Source organism: Spermophilus citellus (assembly GCF_964194105.1).
Source record: "Spermophilus citellus genome assembly, chromosome: 5".
NCBI lineage: Eukaryota > Metazoa > Chordata > Mammalia > Rodentia > Sciuridae > Spermophilus > Spermophilus citellus.
This window is the reverse complement of record NC_138186.1, coordinates 46,709,376-46,719,538: the sequence shown is the minus strand read 5'-3', so window position 1 is coordinate 46,719,538 and position 10,163 is coordinate 46,709,376. Positions and strand designations below refer to the sequence as shown.

The 10,163-nt window shown below is 46.8% G+C and overlaps 1 protein-coding gene across 1 annotated transcript; it reads right to left on the bottom strand.

The window, feature by feature from the left end:
- Positions 1-5,740: 5,740 nt before the first annotated feature.
- On the bottom strand, positions 5,741-8,570 carry LOC308649936 (zinc finger protein 704-like). The gene is given in 3 exon segments (XM_081295853.1): positions 5,741-8,066; positions 8,069-8,397; positions 8,399-8,570. Coding segments are annotated over 3 exon segments (1,737 nt in total). The 5' UTR covers positions 8,533-8,570; the 3' UTR covers positions 5,741-6,792.
- Between the last annotated feature and the right edge of the window lie 1,593 nt (positions 8,571-10,163).

The following is a 10,163-nucleotide window of genomic DNA, read 5'->3' as shown; positions in this document are numbered from 1 at the left end:
GTAAAGTACAGATTAGGGACCTGAGCAAGTGTTGGGGGTCAGGGATTCTGCATCTGCTCTGTGTGGGCTGCTTCAGGTCAGGTGAGCAGCAGACCAGGGGGCAGCATGTTTTTCTGGCTGGGCCTGCTGGTGCCCCTGGGCTTCCTGGTGGGCTTTCCAGTTAGGAGCTGCTGGCTCAGAGCTGAGAGGAAAGGATGCTGAGCTGCAGCTAGAGCAGACCCTGCTGGATGAGCACCTGCCCCTGCAGCAGAGGAGGCCTCGATATTAAGGGGGTAAAGGCCTGTGTGTGAACCCTGTGCCCAGGATTGGCAGAAGGAACTGCCTTCTATGGCAGGTCCCTATTATGTCAGGAATGGTTGGGCAGAGGAGCAGGCACTGGGCTTCACTTTGGGATCTTGTCCCTTACTTCTTTGGTCTTTCATTCCCTTGAGTAATGCATGGTGGAAACTGAGGCAGGTGAGGCTGCTGATGGATTTAGGAGAGGAGGCTGGTGAGGAAAACTAGTGGGGGCATTTTCTTCTCACAGAAACTCGGAATCTGATTTTGGAGAGTCTGAGAAGAGAGAGGTCCTGAGGAATAAATATCATATTCTGCAGTCAATTGAACACTGACTTTTCCCTTCTCCCATAGCTCAGGAGCTCACAAGTCCTGAATCATCAGCAGATGGTGAAGAGGAACCATAACAGCACCTTGCAGCTTGGGTCAACCTTCCAGGGTGATGCTGTGGGGCACATCTGCCCTGAAGAGTTGGAGCCCTCATGTGATGAACTGGAGGATCACATTGATGGATGGGACAGGGTTGGAACTTTGAGGTGTCCTTATGCTGAGCAATAGGGGTCAGTTTGTGTGGGCGAAAAAAGTGACTGGCAGGTGCTTATGGCCTGAGATATTGAGAGTAAGCGACCCAGAATGTGTGTGAATCAGACATCAGCATCTTCCACCATCGGTCCAGCTGAAGCATGCATAGTGGTGGGGAAGGAGACACTCCTTTTGAAGAATATGACTTTTTATCCCTAGGGACATTTCTCTTCTCAGAGTCTCCAAAATCAGATTCAGAGTCTCTGTGAGAGAAGAAAATACCCCCACTATTCATCCTCACCAGCCTCCTCTCCTAGATCTCTCCTGCATCTTGGTTGTTCCTGATTTCCTAGTCTTGCAGTCTCCAGGTGCACCAGGCCCAGAGACTCAACAGGGTTGGGCACCCTCTGTCTTCAACAAGAGTAGGTTCAGGACACACCTGGAAGCAAGAGCCTGGTGAGGGACCTTGCTTATGCCTGTGCTTCCTAAGGGAGTAATTGGGAAGCTGGATAGATAATTTACACACACACACACACACACACACACACACATATATATATATTTTTTAAATTTTGTTGGTATTGAGGATTGAACCCAACGCTAGCACATGCCAGACAAGCACTCTACCCCAGAGCTACATCCTCAGCGATTTTCACTTTTTGAGACATGATCTCAGTACTGTGCCCAGGTTGAACTCACATTTTCAATCCATCCTCAGCCTCCTGAGTAGCTGGGATTGCAGGTGTGTGCGCTGTACCCAGACCCTCATACACTATTTATCCAGAGGTGTGTTTGTTGACATCATCGTTCATATTTTAATTTAAATATTTAACTATTGTATTTGCTTATTCTGAATTATTATTTATTGTTCTGAGTTTTTATTTTGCATAAACTTTTTAAAATTTTAGGGCTGGGGCTAAAACGGTAGTGCACTCACCTGGCATGCATGGGGCGCTGGGTTCGATCCTTAGCACCACATACAAATTAAGATGTTGTGTCCACCGAAAACTAAAAAATAAATATTAAAAAATTCTCTCTCTCAAAAAATATTAATTCATTATTTTTCTAATTAAAGAGTGAAATATTTATGTAAGATTTTTCATGAAAAGTAAAAACCCTCTTTGTCTGTTCTTGATTTTCTACCTTCTTAGGTACTACAACTTTCAATGTTTTAGCTGATTCTGTTGTTGTTGTTGTTGTTGTTGTTAGTAGAGATTGAACTCTGGGCTAACACATTCTGGGCAAGCGCTCTACCACTGAGCTCCATCCCCAGCCCTCAACTTTTGCCTCTGTAACTCTAAATACAAAGCCTTTGTAAAGGCTGCTGGTTTTTCCTTTGCAGGATCTGTTGCAGAAATCAGTAGTAATTGCTCTCTCTTCTCCTTCCCTTCCTGCATCTTCCAATGTTTTCATCTGTAAATTATGTTCAGCTCAGATATTCCACTTTTGTTTCCATGACAATTACTCTCATATATAAACTTCCATACTTTCCACTTCTGGTACATCATTTCACTCCTGGTATAACAATCCTTGGGAGTTAATCATCACCTTTGTTTTTCTTTTGATTATTTTTGTGCTCCTCTTAATAATTTAACATTGGTAATGTTGCTATTTATATGACTCAAAAATGTTCTGACTTTGTTAATTTTTTTGTTTCTTATTTTATTTTTATTTTATCTTCTTGGAAATTAATATCCATCCTGGGCCCTTCTGACATACTTGCATCTGGATTAGCTTCTGTATGTATCTGGAGCAGAAACACCATACCAGCTACTTGGGAGGCTCGGGCAGGAGGATCACAATTTTGAAGCCAGGCTAGGCAAGTAGTGTAATTCTGTCTCAAAAACCAGGGAGAGGGCTGGGCTTGTGGCTCAGTAGTACCATGCTCGCCTAGCATGCATGAGGCATTGGGTATGATCCTCAGCATTGCATAAAAATAAAGACAATAAAGTTCATCAACAACTAAAAAAATATTTAAAAAAAAAAAAGAAAACAGGGAGAGTCAGTGGGCTGGGGATATAATCAGTGAGAGCATACCTAGGCTCTATCCCCAGGAGCAAACATGCAACCACATACACAACTAAATTAGTAACAGGATTCACTTTTTTACTGTAGAAACTCCAAGTTAACTATTGAAATAATTTTTTTGGGGGTACTGGGTACTGGGGATTCAACTCAGGGATGCTTTACCACTGAGCAACATCTGTAGTCCTTTTGTTTTTGTTTTGAGACAGGGTCTCCTTAAGATGTTACATATAAGAGGTTGTGAGGGGAATGGGAAAATAAACAAGGAGAGAAATGAACTACAGTAGATGGGGTAGAGAGAGAAGTTGGGAGGGGAGGGGAGGGGGGATAGTAGGGGATAGGAAAGGTAGCAGAATACAACAATTACTAATAGGGCATTATGTAAAATTGTGGATGTGTAACCGATGTGATTCTGCAATCTGCATTTGGGGTAAAATTGGGGGTTCATAACCCACTTCAATCTAATGTATGAAATATGATATGTCAAGAGCTTTGTAATGTTGTGAACAACCAATAAAAAATTAAAAAAAAAAGATGTTAAGGTTGACTTTGAACTTGCAGTCCTTCTGCCTTAACATCCCAAGTCACTGGGATTACAGGTGGGCACCACTGTACCCATGATTAAAATCATATTTAAATATATAACAACATACTGTTAAACTATAACACATGGTGTATATCAGATCTTTAGTATTTTTCCATCTTGCAACATAGAAATTCTATGTCGTTTCAACAAACTCCCCCCACCCTCTACGCTGGCAACCAGCATTCTGTTTGCAGATTCTAAGAGTGTGACTGCTTTAGACACTTTATAAGTGGAATCTTGGAGTATTTGTGACCTCCTCTGCTTCCATGAGGCCAGAAGTGCACAGTACAAACTGCAGTGTCTAAATGTGAAAACTTAAAATATAATGAACATAATTGGATTCTAAGGTCAACAAGTGGTGGCACTCAGTAGCCCAAGGCCTTAAGGTGGATACGGCTTCTGTAATGGACACCAGCCACAGCAACAGTCAGAGTAGTGTGGCTGGTGCCCTGATGACATTAGCTTTATATCACTTATCCTGATATTCCTAGACGTGAAACAGTTACAAAGCCTACTTATTTCTTACTTCATGTGTATAAGCTAAACATTTCTGGGACAAATAAATACATATCTACCTTGGTTCATAAGAACACAGGCACAATCCCTCCATCATCTACAGACTTGAGCCAGTTTACAGACCCAGAACCCCGGAATGAAGGGAAGTCAGCTTCCTCGAGGAAGGATCCTTTTCAATGCACTACTGAAAATTCCTACAGTTCATCTTACTCCCAGCCTTCATCAAGGGACCCTATGTACTATTAGTAGGGAAACTATGCATTGGGGAAAAGGAAATAATCAAATATTTTATTATTGGACATTGACTCTAAATTGACACTCATTTCCATAGACACCAAATATCACTATGGCTCCCTGGTCCAAACAGGAACTTATGAGATCAGAAAAATCAATGGAGTTTTAACTCAGTTTCTTTTCAAAGTGGATCAAAATGTTAACCCATTCTGTGGTTATTCCCACAGTTCCTAAATGCATAATGCAGTAAACCATTTCAGCAACAGGCAAGGTCTCCAGGTTGACATATTGATGTTAGAATGGGGGCTGTTGTGGTGGGAAGGCACCACCTTCTAGCAGAAGCTGCTTGAAATGCCTCTACCTAAGCAAATAATGCTGCACTCCTGGATAGACTGCGAAGATTAGTGCTACCAACAAGGACCTAAAAAATACAGGGGTGGTGATTGCTACCCCAACCCCATTCAACTCAACTGTCTGACCTCTGCTGAAGAAAGAGGAATTTGAAGAATCACAGTGGATTGTTTTAATCTTAACAAGGGGCACCCTACAATTGCAACTACTATGCCTGATGTGGTTTTATTGCTTGAGCAAAATAATACATCCCCTGGAAACTGATATGCAGCTATTAACCCAGAAAACACCTATTTTTTTGGGGGGGGGGTTGCTAAATAACCAACCCAAGAACTATTTACCAATGAGCTACATGCCCAGCCCTTTTTATTTTTTATTTTGACACAAGGGATTGCTAAGTTGTTGAGGCTGGCCTCAAACCTCATGAGTTTCTAGGATTACAGGTGGATACCACCACACATGATTGGAAAATGGCTGTATCTCCATTTTTGTCCATAATGCCTACATTAGGAGTTTGAGTTTGTCTTTAGCTCTCAAGGACAGGAATATACATTCATTCTCTCTCTCTCTCTCTCTCTCTCTCTCTCTCTCTCCTCTATGATGAAAAAAATTGTATTTAGAATTATCCAGCTGGATGGAGTTTAAATGACCCACATTCTGTTGGCAACATCCAAAGCAACACAATTAGGAGCAGTTGAGCATGTACCTCAGATAGGATATTTGGGCTACCTCCAGAGCAGCAATGAAGGGTCCATTGGAAGATGGGTCATGGGTGGATCTTTCTTTCTTGGTGCTGCTAGGGATTAAACCCAGGCTTTACACATACTAAGCCTGCATTCTACCTCTAAGCTACACCCTCAACCCTTGCATTTATTTGTTTTGAGTCTCTGGATGCCTTTCAGCACTGCTTTCCTGGTCTTCAAAGCCTTGACTTTGGCTTTGGGAAGAACAGGATTTTTCTTCTTTGCTTTGAGAGATACTTTAGTGAAGAGGGCACATTTGCTATCTCATTCCAGAAGATATCAGCTCCTAAGACCTGTGTCATAATTTGGTTCAGAAGAATCTTTTTCTTGACATTGAGTTTTGCTATATTAGCCAGGCTCACCTTGAACTTGCAATCCTCCTGCCTTAGCTTCCTGAGTTGGTTGATTTATAGGCACAAACTCTCTGACCTGTCCCCTTAGGGTTTTTTTTAATCCATATAATATTGATATTGTTCTTGAACCCATCTCCCAGACACACTAAAGCATGAAACCTATAAAAGTGCACGCAGACTGGAAGGTGACTTTCTGAACAGATGGGGACATGTCAGCTGTGCCCTGCTGTCCAATGCAAACCTGCTGGGAGAGTCGAGTTCCCTGCTTTTTTGGGAATCAGTCAGTGGTGGAGTTTTGAGGGATGGACCCATGACCCATGAATCTGGCTACAGTCTTGATGGACAAGCAGTAACACACAGATCTGAGCTGCAGTCTGTATCACATCCCTGAAAGAAGCATCAAGGCTTACCCAGATAGCTATGGATGCCAGTTCTTGTCTGAGTTGTGGCAGGTGGAGAATTAGCTGTGCTGCCTCTTGGGGGAAGAGCTCCTTACAGATCCAAGGAAGATTCCTCGATGGTTTCCAACAGTGGCAGCTACATTTGCTGAACTCAACTTGGGACTGCAGGCCGCTGGTGACTCCATTGCCAATTGCTTTTGGAGCTTATGCCATCTGGGGCCATTCTTAAAAATAAACAAAACAGACATAGAAAAGATACCCAGAGTGCTGCTCTTTCTTGCAACACATCATGATGTGTACTGCTTCAAGAAGTCAATGAAAAAAAGGGGAAAAGTCTATTCACAAAGTGGGTATTGTTCTTTGTACAAATGCTACTGAATAATGTTGTAGCTAATGTGATTTCTTTTTCCCCCTAAGGGTCGAAAAATTCTTGGAAATGCCATAATTCAGAAAGCTTATCAAAATATGCCTCCTTTCTAGGTAAAATGGGCTTGGTTGGTTCAGTTGTTACAGAAGTCCATAGTTTTAAGACCTAAATACATGGCTAAGTTGACTTTTCTTTTGACAGGGGTGGGGGAGAATGTTCTAGCCGCTCTAGGCTGGGTTCTCAGTAAGAGCAGCACAGGTGGTGATATTGTTGATTTTTTTTTTTTTTTACTGTAACTCCACAAAGGCTCCTAGAAGGGCTTTCCCTGGGTCTTGAGGTTTTGTTCAGAAGGAAAGGCTCTTCCTAACACCTGCAGCAAAACGGGAGGCAGCAGCAGCTTGGGGCTGCCCTCTGCTACTCAGTCGATGAACCTCTGGCAGGCCTTCTTCCAGCGGCAGGCGGTGCACCACATGTCCCGGTTCTCCATGCCGTACACCTTCCAGCACTTTTTGCCCTCTCCCCTGGGCTTCCTTAGGCTGACTGTCCCTCTGGGTGGGGAGGACAGGACCGTGTGGGCATGTTGTCTTTGCTCTCCTGTGCTCACCGCATGATGATGTGTTGGTGACACTGGAATGCCTGTGAAAGTGACTGGAGGAGATTGCCAAGAAATGCTGAAGCTGCTGCCATTAGGGGTCAACTTGGCTGATCCTGGAATAGTCACGGGGGGTGTGGCCTGGTAAGCGTGGTCGGTGTGCAGGAGGTAGAGGGTGGTGGGAGCTGAGCGGCTCAATGGTGTCATCAGTTTGGTGTCGGTTTTGGCACAAGGAGTTTCTGTTCTGCTGGAATCTGGGATGGGGAATGTAGGAGGGGAAGCCAGGGACTGGGAGGGTGAAACTGGGGCCAGGCTGCTCAGTCCATCTGCCACTGAGTCTGTGTTGAGCTTGATCTCCGTGTAGTAGAAGTCCTCCTCTCCATCACTGTAGTCAGAGTCTCCAACACGCCCAAGATGAATGGTCCGGATGTGTTTTTGGATGCCTGCCGCAGTGCTCAGCACCTTGCCACAGTTCTTCCAGAGGCATTTGAACATCACCTTCATTGAGTTCTTTCTTTTCCTGGGAATGGGCTCATCAAAGAGCAGGTTGCTGGCCTCCGCCTCGTCAATGCCATCGTCTGGCTGTGTGGGGCTGCGGAAGGGCTTGAAGCTGTCGGCGGACAGCGGCGGTGACGGTGTGGACGGGTTGGACTGGTCGCTGGGGGCGCTCCAGCTCCAGTAGCCGCTGCTGCTGGTACTGGAGGGCACGCACCCGCTCTCTTTCCAGGATCCGCTGAGGCCCTCATTTGGCCGCACAGGAGGACTTCGAACCAAAGGGCTGGTTGACAAGCTGGTGAGTACCATCGCTGCTGTCACCTTGTCCATGTCCAGTTCCTCTGAAGATTTCCTTGCTGGAGGGACATCAATATTAGAAGAAACGACTTTCCGTTTCTGCTCAAGGAGACAGATGGAACGAGTGTTTTCTTTTTCATGGTCAAGGACCCGACCGGCTTTTTTGGTGTCTGCTGTTTTCACATCTTCCTCCATGGCCAAGGGGAACAAGTGATGAGACATTTTCTTACTAGAGTCACATTTCAAGTCCTCTGATTGAAATGTGAAGGCCATTTCCCGCTTAATGCTCTCCACCTTCAACGCGCCCCGCCCCGGGCCGGGCCCTTGGGGACCGCACAACCCGGTCCGAGGGGCACGAAACGCTCCTCGCCATCCTCCTCGTCGTCGTCGCTGTCCACCACCTCGACGACCACCTCCTCGTCCTCATCTTCCTCTTCCTCATCCTCCTCCTCCGCGCCCCCTCGGGGCTTCTCCTCCACCCTACCGAGTCCCCTCCGCCGCCTGCTCCCGCCTTCTTCGTCCTCGTCTTCCTCCCCCAGAAGCAGCAGCACGGGCGACGAGGCGGCAGCTCCAGCGGCCCGAGGGGGGCCGGTCGCGGCGGCGGCAGCAGCGGCCTCCAGCTCTCCAGGACTGGGCCCGGGCCCGGGGCAGGGGCGGGAGTCCGTGCAGGGCTGCTTCCTGGGCGGGCGCGGACGCCGGCCCAGCCGGCTGCAGCGCGGCGCCCCCGCGGCGGCTGCCCAGGCTGGAGCGCTTGGCTAGACGCCGCGCCTGCATGCCTGAGCGCGGAGCTGCGGGCCGCGGCGTGGAGCCGGAGAGTTTATCACCTCCTCTTCCTCCTCTTCCTCCCCAGGCGGCGGCTTTGGCTTCAGGCGCCCGGGTCGGCGAGGGGCTGCAGGAGCCGCCTCCCTGGGCTTTGCGGCTGCTACTGGCCGCAGAGGCGCGGGCGCCGCCTTCGCTGGACCGGCCCGCGGGGACGCCGGCGGCCGGCGGCTACGGTGGGGCGGCGCGGCGGCCGCGGGCGGGGGTGGGTGTGAGCCGAGCGGCGCGCTGCCGCCTCCGCCGCCGCCCGGGAGCCGCGGCCGCGCTGCGCTCCATGCGGCCGGCGGCCGGCCCCTTAGGGTTTTAATTGCTTTCCCTTTCAGAAGAAGCCATGATTTTCTGTTGTATTGATGAAATTATGCTGATTGGATCTAGTGAGTGAGAAATAGTAAGACACTTGCATGTTACAGGGGAAAAATATATTTGACAAAATTTAGGAACTTCTACCTCATTCAAAGAGAAATCCAATGTTAGGAGTAATAGAAAGATATTCCTTCAAAAGTGAGGGAGGAGTCATTGCATCTGGCCTCTCCTATAAATATCAAGGAGGCACAATGCCTAGTAGGTCTCTGAATTTTGGAGGCAGAACATTCTTCATGTGACAGTGCTACTCTAGGCCATTTACTGAGTGAACTGAAAAGCTCCTACTTTTGAGTTGGGCTCAGAACAATAGGAAGCTCTACAATAGATGCAGGCTGTGCCAGTGGCAGGCAGGGATGCTGTCTAGACACTCTGTTAGCCCCACTATGTGAATTGATGTGCAGGTTCCTTAAGATTTTGGAGCAAAATCCTGCTATATTCCTAGGTAACTTCTTTCCATTTGAGAAACTGAAGTTGGCTTTCACTAGTAGCCTCTGCCACTGAGACTGAACAGTTAACCTTGGCAACCAAGTTACCATATGATCTGAGCTGTCCATCATGTGCTACATTTATCTGACTCAACAAGTTGTAAACTTGTGTGTACATAGGAGCACTCCAGTGTTACAGGCTAGTGTTGTATATGAGTTCAGGCCTAAGCAGGCTCTGAAGGCAGAAGTCAAATACATGAAGAACTACCCTAGATTCCATGCCTATCACTGCTGCTCTACTACCTCCTCTCTCAATCTGTACCTTTGGTCTCATATCCCTATGCCCAAGTGACAGAGAAAGAGAAATCCTGGTCCTGATTGACAGATGGTTCTACATGATATGCAGGCAGCATGCACAAGTGTACAGCTGCCATACTGCATTCTGTTCCTGGTACATCCCTGAATGACCCTGATGGATGGCACCCTCCCAGTAGGCAGAATTTGAAGCAGGAGAGCTGGCTGTTAACTTGTCTTCTAGAGAAAAAGACCAATTGTGCAATTATATATCAATGGATTTGCTAATGGATGTCGAGATCTTGGAAGGAACATTATAGTAATTTAGTGACAAGGAACTTTGAGGAAAGGGGTGAATTCAGTAAAGGAAGATTTTAACAGTGAAGTGGATGGGGTACATAATTTTATAGATTCCAGACATCCTCTTTCCCCAGCCACTCTTCCTATTGCCCAATGGGCTGCTGATATATGTGGTCATGGTACCATGGCTGGAGGTTTTGCACA